The 23,996-nt window shown below is 30.7% G+C and overlaps 3 protein-coding genes across 3 annotated transcripts; 1 reads left to right on the top strand and 2 right to left on the bottom strand.

Moving 5' to 3' along the window:
* Positions 1 to 8,390: 8,390 nt before the first annotated feature.
* LOC148197089 (uncharacterized) lies at positions 8,391 to 12,848 on the bottom strand. Its single transcript, XM_088093165.1, has 11 exons — positions 12,703 to 12,848; positions 12,475 to 12,626; positions 11,100 to 11,256; positions 10,747 to 10,988; positions 10,442 to 10,648; positions 10,282 to 10,374; positions 10,100 to 10,201; positions 9,051 to 9,266; positions 8,911 to 8,952; positions 8,707 to 8,817; positions 8,391 to 8,630 (listed from the first exon to the last, which is right to left on the bottom strand). The coding sequence occupies exons 1-11, from the start codon at positions 12,839 to 12,841 to the stop codon at positions 8,577 to 8,579; spliced, it is 1,515 nt and encodes a 504-aa protein (XP_087949291.1). The 5' UTR covers positions 12,842 to 12,848; the 3' UTR covers positions 8,391 to 8,576.
* Positions 12,849 to 12,942: 94 nt separating this feature from the next.
* On the bottom strand, positions 12,943 to 13,515 carry LOC148197088 (uncharacterized). Its single transcript, XM_088093602.1, has one exon. The coding sequence runs from the start codon at positions 13,513 to 13,515 to the stop codon at positions 12,943 to 12,945; it is 573 nt and encodes a 190-aa protein (XP_087949728.1).
* Positions 13,516 to 19,652: 6,137 nt separating this feature from the next.
* On the top strand, positions 19,653 to 21,329 carry LOC148197087 (transcription factor MYB13-like). Its single transcript, XM_088093365.1, has 3 exons — positions 19,653 to 19,900; positions 20,314 to 20,443; positions 20,690 to 21,329. The coding sequence occupies exons 1-3, from the start codon at positions 19,768 to 19,770 to the stop codon at positions 21,126 to 21,128; spliced, it is 702 nt and encodes a 233-aa protein (XP_087949491.1). The 5' UTR covers positions 19,653 to 19,767; the 3' UTR covers positions 21,129 to 21,329.
* The last annotated feature ends 2,667 nt before the right edge of the window (positions 21,330 to 23,996 follow it).

Raw genomic sequence — 23,996 nt, 5'->3', positions numbered from 1 at the left:
GAAATAAATTTATTTTACAATTACGGAGTGAGTGAAGTTAGAGTAATTTTTATTTTACCTCTTGAGTATGCATAAAAAGATTGAGTAAGATAAAATGATGAAAGATAAATATTAAAAAGGAGACTTATAACAAAGTATTCAATCATAATCAAATTGTAGTATGACTTATCTATGTTGAAAGGATTACTCTTCTTAATACACATGACCAATATTGATGACAAAATCATAAGGAAAAGAAGAGAATAAGAAATATTTGGAGTAAACAAGAAATTACTTTGTTTGAAAACTTGATTACTTAAAATTGATTTTTAGCTCTTCAACTAGAACAAGGTGTGAAAAGATTTTGGAAAATATGAGGTGTAAAGAAAGAAAATTAGAGAGAAGACAAAGAGAAAATGGTTAACGACCCTCCTCCCTCTCTCTGCCTTTTACCTAAGATGTTTTTCTCTTACCTAAGATCCTAAGTGTTTTCCTAAGTTTTTCTATGTTGTGGATTCTAGTTATAAGTTTTTGTGTAGGTTTTCTATGTTTGGAGATTCAGGTTCTAGGTCTTGTGTTTTCACCCTAAATTGTTTTCAGATTATTATCCTATTTTAATGTTATTTGATTAAACTTCAAAATATGAGAGCGTTTAGGCACATAGACGATTTTGTCTTGACAACATTCTAACATAATCACCAAATAAAAATCTTCCCTACACATAACCATTAGTATAAAATCTATTGATTGAGCATACAAACTCCATGATTATAATTTTTACACGATTAAAATCTATTGACAAAGTTTTGCAAACGCTAATCATTAGTAAAAAGATTTGTTTCAAAATATTATCATTCCCTTGGATCTAAAGTTGATACCATATATGACTCTATTCATTTTTATTAATACTATAGAGACAAGGAAATATAATAAATAGATATTACATAAACAACCAAAATAACTAAATTACATTCACGCTTTAAAGTAGAGATCTTGAAACCTAAATAAGCCATATTTTCTTTGCTATAAATCATCTTCCCCTATACTTAAGTTTGAACTGGCTATAAATATTTCTCTTGAAGTTTAACCTCCTAAGACTTAATGATACGATCATGTATAGGGAAAGTACGATATTTTGTGAATTTGAATCTTTAAGAGGAACAACAAGAATAATTTAGAGAAGAATACAGAATAAGACAGACATGAGGACCCCACAATCTAGCTTATTTATAAGTCAAGTGAAGATTTGTCATAAAGATGTTAATATTTGATAAGAGTTCTAATCCAAGAACCAAGAGAATCCCCTCTCAAAGAATATAAATGCATATAATACGACTCAAACATGTTTACATCAATTTTTGGTTCCTCTATATATAGGCACATAAGTTTAAGTAAATCTAGAAACCTTAAAATAAAGCCCAAAGCCTAAAGCCCAAAACACATAAAAATAATAGAAAATAAACATTACATACGCAAACTTTTGCTTAGCAAGGTTCGCTTGCCCAACAAACACATTTTGGTTCGTCCAAAGAATTTAACATTATGTAAAATTAAAAAATAGAACATTATAAGATTAAAAAATATGTGTTTTGATCTTTGACCTTGTTATAGATCCTTTAAATTACAAATATTTTTTTTCAAATTCTTCTCATATATGTTCAAGAGATAATCATCTATCATACCCTTTTTCTTAAGAAAATTTGTCCTCAAATTCATATATGTTGAGGATTCCTTATCAGTTAAACCCTTCTTTGTGATAAAATTAAAAGAATATATATATATATTTTTGGACACACCAATGATAAAATGAGAAATAAGACTTAGGAAATTTGTTGGTTAATCATGCTCATACCTTTAACTTTAATTGTGCTAAACTAAAGATATTTATTTCGTATTTTTTCTATTATTTAATATACCTCTATTTCTTTGGTCTAATACCTTCTAAATTAGGGGACTATTCATAATTAACGGACAATTTATGTAGTTCTCCAAATTAGATTATATTTTTGTAATGTAAATCCATAATTGTAAAATGCATCAAATTTTGCTAAAGTTGACAATTTTCATCCAACAAGCACATGAATTCTAAGCTTTACAAAACATTGCACAACTGAGAAAATAAATGATTCATTAATTCTTCAACTTCCCCACATAGAACACAAGGTTACCTATTTACACATTTCTATTATTTAAGTTGTCTTTTGTTACCACTCTATTTATCAATATCATGTAAATGTGGACACCCAAAGTTTATTTTTAAAGTTTTTATTTTAAAATTTTATTAATCACGTTTTTTACTTAAACTCATCTTATTCTCTTGATTTATAATCTTTTACTTAAAATTATTTCACAAACTTAATTTTACTTAAACAGAAAACAAGTTGGTAAAATTAAGTTCTTTTTATTTAAATTATTTTAAAATAGTGAATGCTTTGACGTTTTATCCATGTTTTTATTTAATATATAAAAAAATATATTTCTAAATTAAACATTTACTAACCTCAATGATAAAACACACACAAACTTCTTAATTATAATTTATGATTTTGTTCTGTTGGGATAAAAAACCATAAAAACATTTCAAGAACTTAAACGGAAATTTCTGAGTTTTAATTTTTAACATTATAACATCACTATAGATTATGATGTTTCATTAAAAAGAAGAAAAACCTTGTTTATGATTACTGTCCATTTAGAAAACAAAAGGCATCATCAATGACAACAGTACAACGAACTTGTACTTATATATGTTGGTCAACGTTGTTATAGCTAATACTTAAAATTCGAGAGTGCTTGTCTTTTTGTCCCAAGCTCTCTAGAATATCTGTGTGTAAGACCATGAAAACTTTCCAAATTTATTATAAAATGGATATATGTTATAAAACAATGCAATTGGCAGATACCAAAATAACTTTTTTCCCCTTTCTAGAGGACATTAGTAAACGAGGGAAAAGATGAATGAATTTCTTTAAAAATTAAAATAAATTTATTAGTAAATTATGTGTAAACTAATTTATGAAGAAATTTATTTCATTTTTGAACAAACTATGGATAAATTTTTGTAAACATACTTATAGAAACTCTTCCTCCCCAACTTTTATGCTACAATTTTTATTGACTTGAAAGTTGCACACTTTTTTTTCCCAACCTTAATCACTACAATCTTCATCTTTACCCAGTTGAAAACAAAAATATATATTTTTTCTGAGAACAAATAAAAATATATAACCTTACACTAAATATATTCACTTAATTTTTTTTATTTCATACGAAAAAATATGTTTTAAAATAATAATTAATTATATTTATTCAAAATGATATTTAAATTTGAACTTAAAAAACATTTATAGCATATTAATATTAATAAAATAGGTATCCATCATTATTTAAATTTTTAAAATAGTAATTAAAAGACTAAAATTAGAAAAATAAGAAAGAACACCAAAGAAGTGTGTATTAGTTCTAAATGTAACTATAAACAAAATAAATTTTAGTTATTGAAACAAAAATATTAAATAATATTGTGTAGATAATTCTTTTATTATGAGTAATTATTTAAATTTGAAAAAGTGGTTACGATAAAAGTGTAAATAATTTTCTTACAATAAATAATTATTTAAATTAAAAAAGTACTTAGTAAAATGATAAAACTAAAAAATAGATTTTTATTATGAATAATTATTTAAATTTTAAAAATAGTATTAAAGAGAATAAAATTAGAAAAAAAGAAGATACCGAAAAGTGTATCCTCTTTATATATGATTATAGATATAGAGGATAACGACATACTATTCAATAATAGCTGATTTCAAGAGAAATTCATTATAGATTTAATATTTAATTTAAAAAATTGAAATAAATAAATACAACTTTATATTTGTTAATATATACATATTGAACTAATTATTTGTTGTTATACAACGTATATACTTTAGTCATTTATATCAATTTATATTTTTCATGTCTTACATCCATATAATTTTATATTAATTTATCATTTTTATTTATTTTGTACGGAAATTTGTTCTTGTTAGTGGATAATATTATAACTTATTAATATAAGCACTATGATATCTGTTATTCAGAATCTTATGTTTATTTTGTATATTGAAAATAAAATAAAAATAAAATGATATTTTTATTTTTACTTTTAGTATTTTTAAAACCATCATATTATTTTAATAATACTATAAGTTATTTAAGTATCATTTATTATAAATGGTTCAACTATAAATACTTATAATAAAGAGTACAAAATCAAACCTGTAATCCCAGAGTGAAAGTAAATATAAGAACCTTAAAATACAGAAAGCTAGTTAATTACATGTTGATGATATTAGATAGGGTAGGTGCAAAATCAAACACGTACCACCAAATTTTCCAAAGATTTTCGTTATCTTTTAGTTAAAAAGATTATTATATAGTACACAACTAATGCTATATATTATTAAAAGACCATGCAATGATTTTTAAAATTCCTTTAGAAAAGTATAACTTTGACTATAATATTTTCATGTGTGTGAAACTTTGAGACTTCTGTACATAGAAAACTGTAATTTTACTTTGTTTGTAAAGGAGATAAAATAATATTCACAATCTACTATCGAAATAATATTTTCTCCCGTAAAAAGTAATAGCAACAACAATGCAAATAACAAAACACATATTAGGGTTTTGGCCGAGGTTATTTCGTTCATAATTTTAAATGTAAGATTATTCTTTATGAATTTAATGTACATAATCAACTAATTAAAAAATATAAAAAAAGTCAACTGAATTTGCCCATATTTAATGGATCATAATCACTTCGAGTTTTCATGATTTTTTTTATTTCGTGAATGAATCTAATAGGTAAACTTAACTAGCAACGACTAATTTTGAGTTTGGACGTGTGAGAACCTGATAAACTAATGCACACTAATCCATTCTCTGATCACATTTTTACTGCACCTTGCCACGTCAAAATCCACTCACTTCCTCTCAGCATGCACTGAATGCCATATGTCATCTTGGAAGCTTCTAAAAGCTGTAGTGGAAACCAGGTGGCAGTGTGTAACTGCTCAACCGTTTGACGAGGGAGAGAAAATGATTTCTCTGAAAAACACTTCTCTTCCTTACATGCAATCATCATCTTCCTCTCGAATTCTGATCTTCCATCTTCTCTGCATTTTCTCTGCACTCTTTCATCTCCTCTTCGAAAGAACTCACCATCATCTCTTCCAATATCATTTCAGACACCGTAGAAACCTTCCCTGCACTGTGAGCATTGTTTTGAACCGAACAAAAACCAAAAATCTGGACTGGTAAGTTCTCGTCCCTGCACTTGTCTGTTTTAGGTCATGCGAACCAAATCCTGGTTGCATGCATGGGTTATAGGTTTTAATCTTATGTCATTTTTGGTATCTTAGATTTAGTGAAAATCGTGGAGTGATTCATTGGGTAGAAGCTGTTATTGATCGAGAGAAAATCTTAAGCAATTGGAAGTACACTGCTAGACCAGGTAAGGGAAGCTTGAGTAATTTAATTTAATACTTGTTTGATGTTTATGACAGCAATGAAGTGTACTGAATGTTTGAATTGTATGAAATCTATGAATTTTGGAGTATGCAAGCACGAGTCTATTGTACTGATTGTATATGACTGATAAACTTGGGAATTATATGTTGATGATGTTATTGGTTGAGCTGTATGCAGAGAATAAGATGTATATTCTGGAATGTGATTGAAATTCTGTATGGTGTGGAATGATATTGTTTTGAACTGTATGTAAATGATGAGATGTTTGAACTGGGAAACTGGAAAATACTGTATTGATGAGATTCTAATATGAATTCTGTAATGTATGAGATTTATAGTGAAGGTGAAATTATTAAAGTTCAAATCATATGAAATCTGTGAAATTATCGTATTTGAAAAATCTGGAGGTTTTGATCTTCTCTGATTGATCATGTACGCTCGTTATCGAACGGTCTTATACCGTTCGGTTTCCCTGCAATTTCCTTTAGAATAAGGGTTCTTTCATTTGGAAAGGACTCTGATTAAGAACGAGCGTTATTGGTGTCAAGAGTTAAGTGTGAGCGTTCGGCTTGGCCTAGCTTGTACCACGATTGAAAATAAATTGAAGTATAGTTAGGACGCTCGGTTTTGTTTACCAGCGTTCGTCATAAGCAGCGCTTAGTATTAGACTGAGCGTTCGTCCAAAGGAACTCTCGTCTTAGATTGAACGTTCGTCCTAGTTAGCGTTTGGTCTGATACCGAACGTCCGTTCCGATGAGCGTTTGTTCTATTTGGTGCTCGGTCATTGACCTAGCGTTCGTCCTAAGGAGGGTTCAGTTTCTACTGAACGCTCGTCCTTATCATTGCTCGTGAGCGAACTTCACAGCGTTCGTTCAATTTATTAATTAACGTTCGGTCTTTGACTGGCAGTGTTCGTTTCCGAATTTACTAATGCTCTGATTATTTATTTGAAATCATTTAAACTGTGATGGTCCTTTTCATTTAACCTCAAGTCTTTATACTTAGAATTTTCCTAAGTATTATTTGGATCTTTTAGACTCAATTTCAATTAAATTAGTCAATTGTCTCAACGTCTGTGAATGAATAATGGTGCGTTTCTTTTGTTCAGAAACTTGATAGCAGTGTACTGTAATACAATCATCTGAATCTATTAAATGATAAACTTTGTTTAAATTAAGAGAGTGGAACATAGAATGAAAATGTGAATAAGAGAACTGGTTAATATGTGCGAATGGTATTTGAATGAATTTTATGGGATTGGACTGTGAATGAGCGTTCCAAGGAGGAACGTATCCATGATGTGAATATGAGAAGTAGTGTAGTATGACCATGGATAAGCTACTGATGGCTGTTCATCCTGATATTCCGTGATTGCTTATCCTCATGTAGAGGAGAGTAGTTCATGCGTGGGAATGGCAGGAGGCTCTAGTCCTACATAGTACTTTGGGCTGATAAGGGTTAACCTCGGGTGGCAGCTGTTGAGGGTATCCCAGTTACTACATCACCCGGGTGCAGGAACGCCTGTAGATACATGGATCATACAGTCCGGACAGTCTTTAATTATGAGAATCTGAATGAGTTACTGTATGCGTGGATATATGTCTAATGTTGTATGAAATGTATGATTGATTTGCTATGTTAAAATATGTTGATTGTATTGAATTAAATTACCTAAGCTTACCCTTGCAATTTCCTTGTGTTGTCTACTGTTTCTGTATGTCCGTCTTGTCAATGCAATGATCATCCGTTGTGGATGTGAGCAGATGGTGAGGCACCCCTGGAAACAATGCTGGAAGAAGAAAATTTGGAGGATGTCAACTTGGTAGAAGTTGAAGTTAAAGCTGAGCAGTAGAGTGCTCGTTCTGTAATGGCTGTTAGATTTTCTGTACTGAATTTTGGAAGTTCTGTATATAGTTTTGCAGAACTGTTTCATCCAGATTTGATTTTGTATTTTTGATAGACTCTGAACGCTGTAATTGTAGTACGTCCAGTTTTAATTTTTGAGCAGCTGTTGTAAATATTAAGACTGCACTGTATTTTCTGTAAATGTGATTAGTTCTGATTAATGATAATTACTATTTATTGGGATGTTACAGGACGTACCAAGTATAAATAAGGGATATTAAAAAAAATGAATAAATGGATTTGAAATTAACTTTTTTTAATCAGTACTATGGAATTATAATTAAATTTTAATTGATTTTTTTTTCAGTTTTAAGTTAATTTCTTATAGGACTGATCTGCCATCACTATAAAAAAAAGTGGCATCACAGTAATTTTTTTACTTGTAATAAAAAACAAATAATTAGTTTTTAAGTATTATTTGTAATTGTTATACATGTATTAAATATTAATAAACTTGATTTTCATAAGATTCTCAAATTTAAAATTAAAAAATTACAAAAAATATTATAATTTTTAAAATATTTTTTAATTATGTTGATCTAAGTCTACAAACCCACTATTATGCACTACAAAAATATGTAATTTTACCGGGGTTTTTTTCAATATTACCGGCGGTTTTAACCCCCGCAAATCACATTTCCCGCGGTTGGACCAACCGTTGGGAACACGGCCGTCGCCAAGTAGTTACCGGCGGTTCTGGAAAAAACCGCCGGTACTAGCGGGGGTTTCCGGAAACCGCCGGAAATACCAGAGGTTTTGTCGAAACCGCCGGAATTAGCGGGGGTTCTGTGAAAACCGCCGGGAATTACGGGGTTACTCAAAAACCGCCGGAACTAGCTAGGGTTATCTCAAAACCGTCCCTATTTTGCATGTATAGTTTACTGGGGTTAAAACCGCCGGGAATTTATACAGTTCATTCTTTTTTTATTGTGATAAAATTAGATTATGATAAAAATGATTTTATTGAAAAAACAAACAATAAATTAATATGAACTAAAATTGAATAATATTGTATAAAATAAACTATATTGTTCAACCTAATATCATTCATACAACTAATTGTTCATGCATAAAAATTAAAAATAAAGATGTTCATTACATATGTTCAATATAGATGTTCAGTACAAATGTTCAATACTAAAAGTATGACTCATAAAAATATTCAATAACAATATCTAATTTTCTTCTTCATTACATCTATTGTTTGGCCCACTCCCTTGATCAGATACCTACAATATAATATAATAGTTAGTCGATAATATATTTAATTAAAAAAATCATACAAATAAATTTAATAATTATTACCGATGATCGTTGAAATACTACAAACTGTGAAGGCAATGAACCTTGATGATTTTGCAACAAAAGTGTCATCATTGCCTTCATTTCATTGACTTGTGATGTCAATGAAGATACCTATAACAGAAATATTTATTTAAAAAGTGAGAAATATGATACCTAACATGTTAATCTTAAAAGGAATAATAAACCAAGTAAATATTCATTAACCTGAGATTCTAATTTAACATTAGAAGAAGTCAATGAAGATACCTATAACAAAAAAATTTATTTAAAAAGTGAGAAATATGATACCTAACATGTTAATCTTAAAGGGAACAAACCAAATAAATATTTAAATATTCATTAACCTGAGCTTGTAATTCAACATTAGAAGGAGTAGATGAAGATGATCCAAAATGAGAACGAGCATGGACTCCAAAGACTTTAGATGGGCAAGGACCCAAACCTAGACCGCGAACACGACCACAATGCTCTTGGCTTCCTAAAACATGAGCTAATGAATCTAAACTTGATATTTCTTTTGATTGAGACGATGTTGTAGATTCATATGTTTGAATTTTTTCCTACATACAACATAATCAATGATGCCAACATTAAAAACATTGCATTTGTATAAAGAGACAAACTATTGAGTTGGCAGTAGTATACTTATATTTAAACTTAAGATGTGTGCAAAAACAGTAGCAAAAACAGGAGTATACTTTCACTATCTTCAAAATCTTATCTTTGGGTTATTATATTTTCCAGGGTCAAAAGTGCAAAGTCTATACTTGGGTTATGAGATTTCATCCCGCCTAACCCAAAACCAACAATAGTCCATACATCATTATTCAGGACCAAATCTATCCCTCTCACTCTGATACAATAATTCCATCTTCTAATCTAGCATTCGCATATAAACCTTTAACTAAGTCAGGATACAAGGTACTAGTCATTTGAAGAAAGTTGTATAACCAGTAAAAGGTCAATAGATCTCAGAAAAGAAATCCATCATTTCAATAAAACTGGAAATCCATATAAGATTGATTGAAAGAAGGGTATCCACGTGACATCATGGATGGGACCAATTAATACTCATTCTTCAAATTGAAGTCTGTAATGACAATCATATTAAGGAACTTAAATCTTAATACCAATAGCAATCATGTGTAAGTGTCAATTTCTACTAGAATCAATGCTTTTAACCATCAATAATTCAGAAAACACAAAACACATGAACAACCAACTACTTATAGTAAAAAGGTTCTTTTTTCCTATAATGTATCTATTACATGACATCTATAGACATGTATATAGTACACATGACATTGAGTTCTTCATTTAAGTAATATCATTTGAACGAGACTATAAAGAGATATATAACTAAACCAATCACAAAAAAAAGATTGGAACTTACACCAATTTCCCTTGCCTCATCACTGATAAAAGCTCCATTGGTCTTCTTATGAGTAGCTATCCAAACTTCTCCTCTGCTAACTTTGTGCCCACACTCGTTTTCCTATGAAAATTAACAAATGCTTATTAGGTATATCATAAATATTATGAGAAACAAAAAATTGAAGATAAATAACACTTCACCATTTCTTCCCTCTTCCTTGCAATGCTCTTGGATCCCCCTGTGTGAGCAAGAGTTTGTTTTGTCCTATTATGCTTATTTTTTAGGGCAATCTCCTAACATTGTGATAAAAAAAGTTATTAAATCATAAAAGAATTTTATGAAAAGAAATGTAGGTTTTACCTTTGTTCTTTCATCAAGTCGATAGTCAACAAAAGAAGCCCAATGATCTCTATCTATGCCTTCTGGAGCCATGGCAATCAATTCATCTCTAGTTCGCGTCCCATCATCTCTTTGTTGCCATAATTCTTGCCGACAATCTCTCCATTTATGATTAAGCGCTTTCAAGATGTAATTGATTTGAATATCGGAATTCACTTCAAACTTTGTCTTCAAAACAAATTTTAATAAAAAATTAACAACAATTACCCAATAAATAAATTTTGGATGTCTTTTTTGTAATGGTATTTTGTATTTACATTACTTACTTGAATGGTATTTTGAATCATGTCTTCTTTGTAACTTTTGGGAATCTTCTTCCAAGAAGAATAACAAATAGGGAATACCTTGAAGTTTCTAGCGATACTTCCCAAGAATCGATTCAATAATGCGCCACCATCTCCAATTGGTTGATATTCCTCATTCCAATGTACAATAATCCTTTCATTTTGAGGCAAATTCCAAACATCATTTGTTTTTAAGTGTTTGGTAGTCATCTTACGTTGGTCATCTGTGAAGAAAGAAAATTTGTGTCAAATACTCTTGTGTCAAACAACTTCAGCAGTAACTATTCATATAAGTAACATAATGAAAGCATTAATATGTTGAACTTGTGTCTTACCAATAACATCAACCAACCATGCTCCCTTGTGTGTTGGTGGCCTTTCTTGTTCAACTTCCAACTGAGTATCCTGATTTTCATCTTGTTCATGTTCATCTTGTACATGAGAATTTTCTCCTACTTGAGGTGGTGAATGAAGAGCATCTTCATTTGAGGGCTACACAAGGGATGATGAGAAAGCAAAAGAAATTATCATTATTGTTATTAAATTTCAACAAAAAAGTGAGTTAACTTAGTGAGTCACGTTTCTTTGAATTTCAGGCATTTGTTGTCAGATTCCATCTGCACCAGCAATTAACATTTTAGTAGTCACAAAAACCTTTATTTTTTCTACATGCTAACACCTGACACTTCTTTGCATTTTCTTCCTACTTGGTATTTTGGAACAGGGAGCAGCTATTGATCGTATCCTTGGAGAGATAGTTCATAACAAAGGCATGACGGCACCAATTGACTATGACCTATGCATTGGGCACTTTCTAGCCAAGGTGAGTGCACTTCATTTGATTTCCAATTCTTAGTTCAGCTTTGATTTTGCATTTTCAGAGCATTTTTTTTATCATATGTACTTCTTCTAAAAGATTCTAATACAGAACTACTTCTAGTTTTTTATCATACAAAACCTTCTTGGATAATTCAAGAGTAATTCTCTAGCCATCTCACAAATGACAGAAGACTTTTAACATAATTGTCCTAACCTTTAAGGTCCAAATATCACTTTGTATAATACAAAAGATTTCTCAACGTGACTAGCAACAAATAATACATATAACACATCTAATGTACTTTTGAGAGATAAAAAAAATAAGATCACAGCAACCAATCCTCTTAACATACTTCATAACAGCACAATCAACAATTAGTTTGACCATTCCATATAAGTTATATCAAGCATATGTAACCAACCAGCATATGAGATAAAAACAGAAGCGCTTTAATATGAGTAAAACAGCCCAATAAAGTTACAAAACAACAATGTTTTAGTGCAGACACAACAGTCAGAACAGTCTAATACAACAAGGATTTTAATGCAGTAACACCAATCAAAACAGTCAGGATTTTACTACATAACAGCAGTCAAAACAGCCAGCAAAGATTTTAATGTGGCATATTTACAGTCCAATACAGAAAAATTTACTGGTATAAAACAGCAAGGAAATAATGCTGAAACATCCAACAACATTACATAAAACAGCAAACAATCACTACTAAAATTCTGATACAGCAATTGCCCACATTTCTAAAAGTTTTGCCTTCTCTTATTGGTATGACACTAAATTCCCTTGTTGTTGCTACTGATTAGAGATTCCACAATTTTTGTCTTTAAATAAAATTTTATGTTTACTGTTTTTACTAATGTAATTGAAACACTTACATTAACTTGAACTGATGACTGAAAAAATGCATCTGGGGACTGAATAGGTGCAGGAGTCCATGCTGATTGAAAAGCAAATGCATTTGGGGACTCAATATGAGTAGGAGTGCATGTGCTTTGGCTTGTCGAAGGTAGCTTTAGTTTGTATGTTCCTATAAATAAATGAATGTCAAAAAATGATAACATGAATAAAACAAGTATTAGACATTTAAAAAAAAAGGAACTTACTTCTTTGAGGGGCAGAAAGAGAGGGTGAGGATTGGACTTGAGGAGCTGGTGGATGATTAGTTGTGTGACCCCATGTATGAGAGGCACTTTGCTGTGTATGATGTTTTCTCTCCTTCTTCTTAAATGTCATTTTCTTCATCTTCAAGTGGTCTACAAACAATTACATAAATAAAAATTAAACCACCTATATAAGATATAATAAAGAAGAAAATAAACAGAATAACTAAATTAAAATTAAAATTAAAACCTTGTTAATGGTATATTTCTTTCATCATCGGGAAATAATGTTTCTAAGTTTTGTTGTTGAAATGGTTCACATTCATGAAATTTGTCAACATCATCTTCACCCATGTTGTACAAGTCTCTAGGCTTTATATGTACAGGGATGCACCAATTTTTATCAAACTCATCATCTACATAATATACCATTTGTGCTTCTGATGCCTGAATGTATGGTTCATCATCATCATTATCACCGGTATGAATCAAGCGTCCAAAACATACACTTGTAAATCCCAACTCATCAGTCACAATCCCCCTAGAAGTAGTTGTATTAGCCCACATACATTTGAACAAAACAATTGAGAAACGACCATGGTAGTTTATTTCAATTATGTCCACTAATCGACCATAATAAGGCACACCTCCAAATTGCATTTGATTATCACTAGTACTTGCATAACTCCTGGTTCCAAATGTACCAAACACTCCACTATTTTGTGTTTTAAGCCATAAGTCACGCTCCAAGATCCTAAACTTGAATCCGTTAACATTGTAGGCACTATATCGCTTTGCAATATCAATTGGACCCATGGCTAAGAATTTGAAATCAGTTGAGTGAAATCACTAAACTTTGAGAACTAATCCAAGGAAAATCATTTACAATCGACTTTCCTTTTATGGGGAAAGTCAACTCACAATCCCTTAGATCAAGGGATTTATTTCACGAGCTAATTTCACAATTAGCTACTTTATTAGGATTGATTTTGTTTCACTTTTTATCTACATAAATCATATTATAAACTCTTGACAAACTACCAGCTTATCATTCCAATTTCTTAACAACATTTGAAGAAGGAACTTCAGATTTTAAGGAAAGAATATTTTAGGAGTAATATTAAGGAAATAATACACAACATAAAGAAATACAAGTATTTTAAAAAATGAGGACAAAGTCGGAATTTTTTGTATTACCACTTGAGATTTTTTAGCAGAATAGTCTCCAAATCTTGTAACACAGCTAATAGGACTCCCTGATACACAAGAAGTGAATACAAAAATGTTGTTATAATATTGATTATGAATTTTTAGATCATCAAAATAAATTAGAATATATACAAGAATACACTTACTAAAAAGAATGAAATTGATCTCCCAACATAAGTTGTTGTGCCAACAGAAAAATTCACAAAATATGAAAAGTTCTAATGTTGATTGAACAAAGCAAAGAGAATTAAAAAAATGAGTGAAGCTTTGATTAAGATCAAGAACACCTAAGAGGGTGACATTAAATATGCATCCATATGCAAATTGACTAATTCTAAATCTCCATTTTCTTAGTTCTTTTTCACGCTCTCTCCTTATTTTCTGCTTTATAATATTAATTATTACAATTTAATATTCATCATTACTTTCATTTTAGAAAAAAAGAAAGTGATTTATTATTAATTCACCATACTGTGTTGGTAGGAACCATCGTCCTCCCAAGTCAAGTCACAGGTCCTAAAAATTGGCCATGATGTATGATCATATTCTAAAACATACATTTTTATTAATAAAAAAACACTTTTTACAAGGAACTAAAATATAATATTCAGGTAAATGCATAAACTTAAAATATATTTAAGTATAAAAATTATTATCCAATCTAACCTAAAGTAACCACCCAAAAGATTATACACTAAATAAGAAAAGACAATATAATGTGAAAAATGAAGCATTAAAGTATGTTGCAATTACAATTTTTAACTAACCAAAAACACTTGTCAATCACTTCTATGTAGCTTAACTGCACATATTGTAATGATGAATGTAATAAAATAGAAATAAAAAAGTATGCAATTATTTAACTTCATTACTATATATACAACTTTAAATGCAATTCAACTCCTTTCTAGTTTTAAAAATCTAAACATTTGAACAAATAGAGTAGGCCGTTTAGATGTCTATTTTCCTAATATACCAATCTTTTAATTTAAAAGTACGGAAACTAGGAATCTCTACCTTCCAAGTTCTAACATATCTAAATCTTTTAGAAATTAACCTCTGCTTCAACCAACAAGAAGATGATATACTTTTAAGATAAAAAATAAAAATATTTCAAAACAATAATTCATAGAGTAAATTAATTCAAAAATAGAAAAAAGAAAATAGGTTAATATAATTGATTAATGATGATGTAAGTGTGTATTAAAAGTTGCTTACTGCATCAATTTTTTAGAGTCTTATTGTGTCAATTCAATCTAAAATCATCCATGTTCACACTAAGACACGTATAAGGTACTGCAAGCAAAAGAGTAATAACAGAAGAGAAAAATTGCTTCTTTAGAGGGGAGCCGCCTCCTTGCAACAAAATTGAAACAAACTGAACATTCTATTTCTGCATTTTTTATTCTATCCTAATCCTACTATTACATATAGCACAATCATGTGTGACAAATTTCACGACTAAGCAAAACAAAATTGCAATGAAATCCTTCTCACGCTTGCAGGTAGTTTTGTTCTTATTACTCTCTGCAAAACTAAAATTGTTCATAGCCCTTGAAACAGTTGGGCTTAACACTATTACGTTTGCATGCAGTTTGTCGTGTTGGTCCTGCTGCTTCCAGTTGGTCTGTCAGCTCAATTGGGCTTAAAGGGTCAGTAGCTTGGGCCATAACATTCTATTACAGAAGTGAGTTATTTCTGAAAGCCTTAGTTGTTGTTCAAGGTTGTTAGTTGGAATAGCTTTTCTGGAGTTAGTTAGCTGTGGTAACAGTTTTCACCTACTGTACAACAAACACTAGATGTAATGTCTCATCGCTTATTTCACCAGATAAGAAAATGAAAAGCTTCATTAGATATTCTCAGATATTACTCTCCGCTTTCTCATAAATTCCCAGAGTTTTATTTTGTTGCTCACACTTAGACTTTTTTAATTCTGTTAGAAGGTTGAGTGCCTCATTAATTATAATCCAAATAGTAATAAACTCTTGAATGGTTGTTCATACCAACACCACCTAACTAACCACTCAGTATCCTAACTACCTTTGCTCTAAGTTAGAATGTAGTGTGTACCAACTATGATGGTCTGGTGGACACAGCATCATCAACATGTCCACTCCACTCCCATCTGATATGCTTCCAACAAGCAGTAAAGGCAGTTCCGCAAAGTGTGTGTGCGTTTCATATCTCATGACTACATATCTTAAGTGGAATGTAATTTAATAAATTTCTTCAATATAATATTTTCTACTTAAAGAAAATCTAATAGCATGAAGAAGACAGAGAAGCTAACATTTGACATGGAAGAAATTTTTGACGATTACATTGAGTAAAATTTGCATTGACAAATTATTAACAGTTCCAGGCATATATACATGAATTGGCCAACATATCTTATGGAAGTATAAGCTCACCTTTCACAACTTTTTCTTTTCTCGGCAACTTTAGCTCCACACTGATTCTTTCAGCTATACTGTGTGGATCAGTAGCCTGTCCTCTTCTAGCGCGAACTCTAGGTCACACTGCCGGTGGATGTGGGGCAGTCGGAACAGTAGTTGGCATAATCGAATACAAGAGTTAACAACAGCAGCAAAATACAAGAGTTAGACACAATCGAATCAATGAACGCGTTCAATAGACTAAGGTACAGGAGACAAACGTGTAGAGTGAAAATGAACGAAGAGAAAATGAAGTGACCTCGCCGCTTTCTAAGCCGCGTGAACCATAGATGCGAGAAATTCCAAGAGCAAATCTACAGTTCAGTTCCGAGAGCACCTCGACGAACAATAAGGCGCCTCCACGCTGCCTCGAAGCCTCGCTCAACCCACAAATGCCTCCACACCTCGACACTTTGCTCAGCCCTAACAAGGGGAGACCAACACGAAGATGGTGCAGAGAAGGAGCGGGGAAGGTAGAAGAAATGAGTGAAGGTAGAAGAATTAGGGATTGGGAGAAATTAGAGAATCAGGGAAAGGTAGAAGAAATGAAAGGCGCGGGGATACATAATCAGTCCTACTCATACTCATAATCAGTCCCCAAATTGAAAAAATGAAAGGCACCTTCATTAAAATTGAAGAAAATTAAAAAATTGAAAAAAATTAAAAAAGGGGGTAACTGCGGTTTAGTCAAAACCGCCGGAATTTATTCGGGGTTTCTAAAACCGCCGGAAACTAACCCCTCCTAAAATATATTATTTTTGTAGTGATGCAAGGTGGGTCAATCTACGGCTATTACTTCGTGCAACATAATATCCCTGCACCCTATTGATCTAGAAATCATTTTTTGGAAAACATTAAAACAAATATGAAATTGTTTTTGGATATATAATCATCCCACTTTTATTACAAATATAATTTTTCGGAGGCTTGGATGCACCAATAAATTTTATAGTTCCTAATTTCTTAACTACTTTTACGAAAACATTTCTCACTCTTTTCAGCATTTCCAACATTCAACAATATTTTTCAAGACTCAATTATAAGAAAAAAAAGTGATAAATTCAAGTAAAAATAAATTTAACTATTTTATCTTATATAATACTACCATCCTACACATATCTTTTAACTAATTATAATTATATTTTCAGTAATTTTTTATATTTTTTATATCAAAGTTTAATAAAGAAAACTTTAAGATTTTTTTAATTATGATTACTAAACTTAAATAACGTTAACTAGCTTTCTTAATTAGAATAAAGTTGATTAATTGTGATCATATATTAATATGGAAGAGAAGATACTTATTATACCCTAATTATGTAAGGTCCATTTCTAGAAAGTGACTTGGAAGCCAAGGAAGTTACTAATTTTCTGCATGCATGGGACCTAGCTAGTAATATATTAATTAATTAATTTTTGTATATTGTTGATTTAAACACAATCATATTATATTGTGGAAGTGACCTCACTTGAGTTTGGAAGTAAGTGTTTAGTACATCGGAGCGCGTATAATTCCGAAAGTTAATTATTTAATTGCTCTTAATTCCTGCTTCCTTGTTGCAGAAATTTACAAGGATTTTGTTCTTTGAAAATTGATAATATTAAAATGAAAACAGAAGAAAAAAGTATTATGTTAAAGAAGAAAAAAGTATGTCAAAATCTGATTAAATGCAAACCAAAACCAACATGCATCCAACGAAACCCTCTTGATTAGGGTTACAAGCTGGGCGATTCACAAGTTAATTTCCTCTGATTGAGAATGAAGAGTGAAAAGGAGAACATACTAGTTCCACAAACCAGGATGTTTTCACACTTTCAGTAGTCAAAGCCCATAAAATAAGAAGACTTCCGATATATAAAGACTATTTTTCAACTAATGGAAAAGAATATTAACTTATATATATTGAAATTAAATTTATCATATATATATATATATATATATATATATACATAAATGTATAAAAATTCTCAACATGTAGTATGCTGTTTACAGCTATAAATTTGACTCCACAATATTTAAACTTTATTAGCACATATTATACCGATCGATATAATAAAGATGGCATGCTTTTGTTACATGATTTAGGTGTATAGTTTTGTCATCAGTTTTAAAATTCTCATTTTACAAATCCAATAAATAAAAAAATTATTTTATACAAGAATCAGTTTTTTTCTGTCAGTTATTATCATAGTATTTCTTTCTCTGTTTAAAAAGAAAGTGTTTGTTTTTTAAGCACAATTTTATGTTATTTCTAGATAATTTTATCCCTTCTTTTGCATATATATAATTTTTTGTTATTTCTAGATAAGAAATTTTAGATTTCCACTTATTCCTCCTCTCTTCTTCCTAAGCACAATTTCAATTGTTTCATGCGACTAAAGAATAATCTAGATGCACGGAATTCATTAGTTTTTGTGTTATTACTATAAAAATTTATATTATAATTATTATAAGATACTGCAATCTATCCAAAACCTTTTAGTTGACTATGATACGCGATTTTATTGAAATCTAATCCACTGGAAGCGAGGAAGAACATTCAACTAAGTGGTTGGGTAACGACCCCTTCGAACCAAGGAAGGTGGCTTCAAGTTTCCAATTATACGACAAAACTTGGGTCGCTATTTCGCAATTTGATTCATTCCAGGTTTCATTTCGTAGTATACTTTATTTAAGGGTCGTCATCACCATTGCATTAAGAACACTTATGCAGAAATTTAAAAATTATTTTTTTATTAAAAATCATATAAATTTTTTATAAAAAAGGTATTCTCCTATTTTCCTATATTCTAAGTTTTCTTGATTTTACTAAAATAGTTTTGATTTTTTTATTTTACCTTTTTCATTTCCACATCACGTAAAAAAATTCGCAAAAGAATAATGAATACAATCTTGAATTTTTATTATAGAGAAGAAGAAAGATTCCATTAGTGCAGTAATTAAAAAGCATTATTTCCATGAAAATTTTCTATTTTAATATTTGAACTGCTACCTCTTTCTGAACGACAACCGTGTAAGGTTTTTTCACACGGACTAAGAAAAATGTTAGATGTCACTTATTCTGTTGAATATCTCAACCCCAACTGTACGAAATGGAAGCTGGATGTGTTTTGTTTGAGTGTAAATTAGAATTAAAATAATCAAAATTTGACTACAAATTGCAGTTATAGTAATATTTTAAGACCATGGTTACCAATTTTCTTAGTTTATTAGCATGAAAACATTCATGTATGCCTCATTCTTCCCTGCACGCATTCTCATGGTATATAAAGGTAAAGTGTCTTGCTGCAAGTGTCTTTCGCCAAACTCTCTTCTTTCTCGAGTGTCTCTCTCTCACACACAAACCCACACAGAATCAACAACGATACCTTCAGAGTGTTGTTACATATATAGTGTGAGAGAGAGTTTGATAGGTTGAGAAAGATGGTGAGAACCCCTTACTGTGACAATAATGGACTGAGAAAAGGAACATGGACACCAGAAGAAGATTGGAAGTTGATTTCTTATGTCACTACACATGGCCACAAGAATTGGCGCCAATTGCCTAAGTTTGCTGGTAATACAACTGCATCAGTTATCTACCTTCGGGAATGAATACTAATTTCATGTTAAGTTTTCACATCTGTGTGGGAAGTTTAAACTGATGGTTAATTAAATTTTAAACTGTTGTTTTTGAAACATTTAGATCATATGAGTTGAATCAAGACTTGGTACAGAAAAGCTATCTGTTTGCTTCTCTTTTTCTAAATAGATAAACAACTTCATATCACTCTCTTTTTTCGAAAAAAGACATGATCCATGGCGTATTTATCTTAATTTGATTCTTGTTTTAAACTGTGAGGGGAATTTAAAAACTCTACTTGTCTCCAGAATCTCAACATATTCATCCTTAGGCCAGGCACCAAAAAGGGAAAATTGAGTTCATATTCTACTGTTTGGATTCAATATAATTGTGCAGCATGTTTTCAGGTCTTTCTAGGTGTGGAAAGAGCTGCAGATTGAGGTGGATGAATTACTTAAGGCCAGGCATCAAAAGAGGGAACTACACTTACGAAGAAGAAGAGATAATTATCAAACTGCACCAAATTCATGGAAATAGGTATACGCACAGCAAGATTACATGATTGTTACATGAGTTTAATTTCTATTCACCTTTAAACTGATAAAAGGTCATGCTGCATATGACTTTTCAGAGGATTATCATAAATATCAATCGATTAATTTGTCATATATGATATGTGATGCACTTATAGTATTACTTGGACTTTTGCGCAAGTTACATCATATAATTTCTTTCACTGCATGTGAATATAAACCATAGTGTTTATTTATTTCAACTCCCTAGGTGGTCAGTGATTGCCTCCCACTTACCTGGAAGATCAGATAACGAGATAAAAAATCACTGGCATGCACATCTTAAGAAGCGCTTTCAACACAATTCAGAAACAAATGAAAAAGTTGAAGCTTCCACCTCAAAACAGCACTCCCTAGTAGAATCAATTCAAGAGGAATCTGGTGAAGTTGTTGCAAGCAGTTTCCAGAACAGTTGCCAAGCTACTTCCCAAACTCCTGACAGTGATTCTCAATCGCCCCAGCACACATCATTGAGAGATGCTTTGTGCATGATATCTGAACTTGAACATGAAGCAGCCAGTAACGGGAATTTGGCTACTGATAACTTTGCTGACTTTATGGAGCAAAACACAGATCCTATCAGTGCATATTCTTGGGAAGAACTTTATGAAATTTCATATTTATGTGAATTTCTCGCTCCTTCGTACTGAACCTGAAAGTTTTTGTCCAGTTTATGATGTCTGGGGGGGTTCGGATAGTAACAGGAATATGATATATAACGGTTTGTTTTTTCTTCTTTCTTACTGTTCTTTTGGGGCAAACCATACCAGTTTATTTTGATGAAAGGGGTGTTACATTGTGGGCAGAATGAGTAATTCTATTCCTAAAAAACCATGGTATTTTTTTTGTAAGTTTTATATTTTGATCCTGTTCCAATAAACTCCTTTATTGTTTCCAGAAAACCTGCAATTGAACAATGTAACTCAACATAATGACAAAATATGGAATTTAAATACAACATGATAAGTCCTATTCATGTTGTTTTTCAATCAACTGTAATCACCTAAGTGAAACTTTAAATCTGATTAAAAAATAACAGCATCTAAATTGTATATTTTCCCCTGGAAGTATGTCGTCATCTGCACGTGCTCACAAAAAGGTAAGATATTGGCTTTAACCTCTTATAGTTCAATCGTTCTCACAAGTGTGAAGCAATTCATAATCCTCAATATTTGCTCATCCACAACACCTACTTGACAGCAATATGGCTCAACATGTTGAACAGCATATATATATGTAACAACGAACTCTTATATGATGCATCAACAAGTACTATCGTGGACACATATGAACCAGATCCATCCAGGTAAAAAGTCATAAATAATAGTGTAAATATTATAGTTTAATAGGTTATGTTTTTCATTAATTACTATATCTATTATTTTCTGACATATATCTTCTGTAAACACCACCTATATCCGGTTAGGAGAAGACAAATACACTCAAAAAGGACAAGTATCTTTGAAGTTGGAGCTTTGGAACTTTGGAGCTTTGGAGCTTTGAAGTGCTTGTTGAAATCTTTGCAGTATATATATTTTGCTCTCTAACATATCACATTAACCATCTTTATATTGTAGCTTCTCTTTTTTTTTTTGATGGATTAGCTTCTCTTTTCTTTTATGGATCGAAGCAGTGAGTGATGTCCGCTCATAGTTATTGAAGACGTAGTTGTAGTTGTATTTGTATCTCATGAGAGTGTTTTCTAGAACTGTCCTACAATCTTCAGCCAGCTGATATAATGCATGGGGCACTATTTTTTTTTCTAAAAAATGTGTGAATGTGATATTAATAATTTTTGTATTGAGAAATTAATAAAATTTTAAATAACATAAGAGTAACAAAATTTTTTAATACATAAAAAATGTGTGTATAATTTCGCAATACATATGTTTTCTTAGGATAAACAAAATTCCTTAATTATTTTAATAACATTAAAGCTACAGCTCTTATTATGTAAAAACTATTTCAACATGTACATATATAAATATAAATGTTAAATGTAAGAAAAAGAAAAACTTTTATGAGTAAATTATAATTTACTATATGAACTATATTAATTTTAGTGTTAAATTGAAATAAGTGCATGAAATTTATATATAATAATAATAAATAAATAATTATTTTGAAATTATTTGGTGCTTCACTAAACAATACAAGTTTTATAAAAATACAAGTGGATGTTAACATTATGTAACTAAAGTATTTTTTATTTGCTTAAAATTTGATATATAGGATTGTTAAGCTATTATTTAAATATTTAATAAAATTATTTATGAATTTTAAGTAAATGATTTTAGAAAAAAGTTATTTCTTAACTAACGGGTTAATCTTACACAAACATAAACCTCCGCTGTCACCTTTGCTGTCTTCAACGCGGGTTATAGAAATGATTCGACTTTCAGAATCGACAAGTAAGAAGAAATATTGAAAGTGAAAAAAATTCAATGTTGGTTTTGAATTCTAACGTAGAAATTGGAGATTTCATATTGATCATACTCTTGCCGACATAAAAGGTTAGAATATTCAATATTATTAGCATAATTTATGTGAAATTTCAAATATTTTCAATATCTATTATCTATAATGCCAATAATCAATAGAGAATTATTTTCTAATACCTATTTTTAGGTTATTCCGAGCATGTAAAATCAAAACCACTATTATGCAAACAATAATATAGTTTAAAAATTAAAAACATTCATAAATTAGCATAAACCATAACTATTAGTCATATTGTATATGGAATAAAAAATTGGCTTAATAGCTTTCTTGGTCCTTATGTTAAATGATTTTTTTTTCAGTTTAGTACTCGGTTTTAAAAGTGCATACATTGGGTCCCAAAATTGTCAAAATTGTATAAATCAAGTTTCATCCGTTAAATTGACAGAAACGGAGTTAATTTCCAACTGACCTGGTGAAAGACTCTGCACATCTTCTTCTCTCTGTTTTTCCTACAATATCCCAACTTTTTCTCTCTTTTCTATATGTTTCTTAAATACTTTTTTTTTTCTCTCTCTCCTTCCTCCACAACCTCTACCTCCAGAATTATTAGAAAGGTAGAGAAGAGAAATTGAATGAACGATCAACAACACTCGCACCATTCGATCATTGGAACCCTTAAATATTCACTCACACCGTTTGGTCATTGGCTTACAATATTCTTAACAACACTAATAAAATATTGGAACCCTCAAATATTCACTCACACTGTTCGGTCATTGGCTTACACCATTCGGTCACTCACACTATCCGGTCATTCACACTGTTCGGTCACTGACACCATTCGGTTACTTACACCGTTCGGTCACTGACACCATTCGGTCACTCACACTGTTCAGTCACTAACACCGTTCATTCAATTTCTCTTCTCTACCTTTCTAATAATTCCAGAGGTAGAGGTTGTGGAGGAAGGAGAGAGAGAGAAAAAAAATATTTAATAAAGATATAGAAAAAAGAGAAAAAGTTGGGTCATTACAGGAAAAGCAGAAGAGAGAGAAGAAAATGTGCAGATTCCTTCG

Source organism: Vigna umbellata, chromosome 6, assembly GCF_029865625.1.
Source record: "Vigna umbellata cultivar VRB3 chromosome 6, Vumbellata_1.0, whole genome shotgun sequence".
NCBI lineage: Eukaryota > Viridiplantae > Streptophyta > Magnoliopsida > Fabales > Fabaceae > Vigna > Vigna umbellata.
Note: the sequence above shows the minus strand (reverse complement) of the source record. Positions and strands in the feature narration are given on the sequence as shown.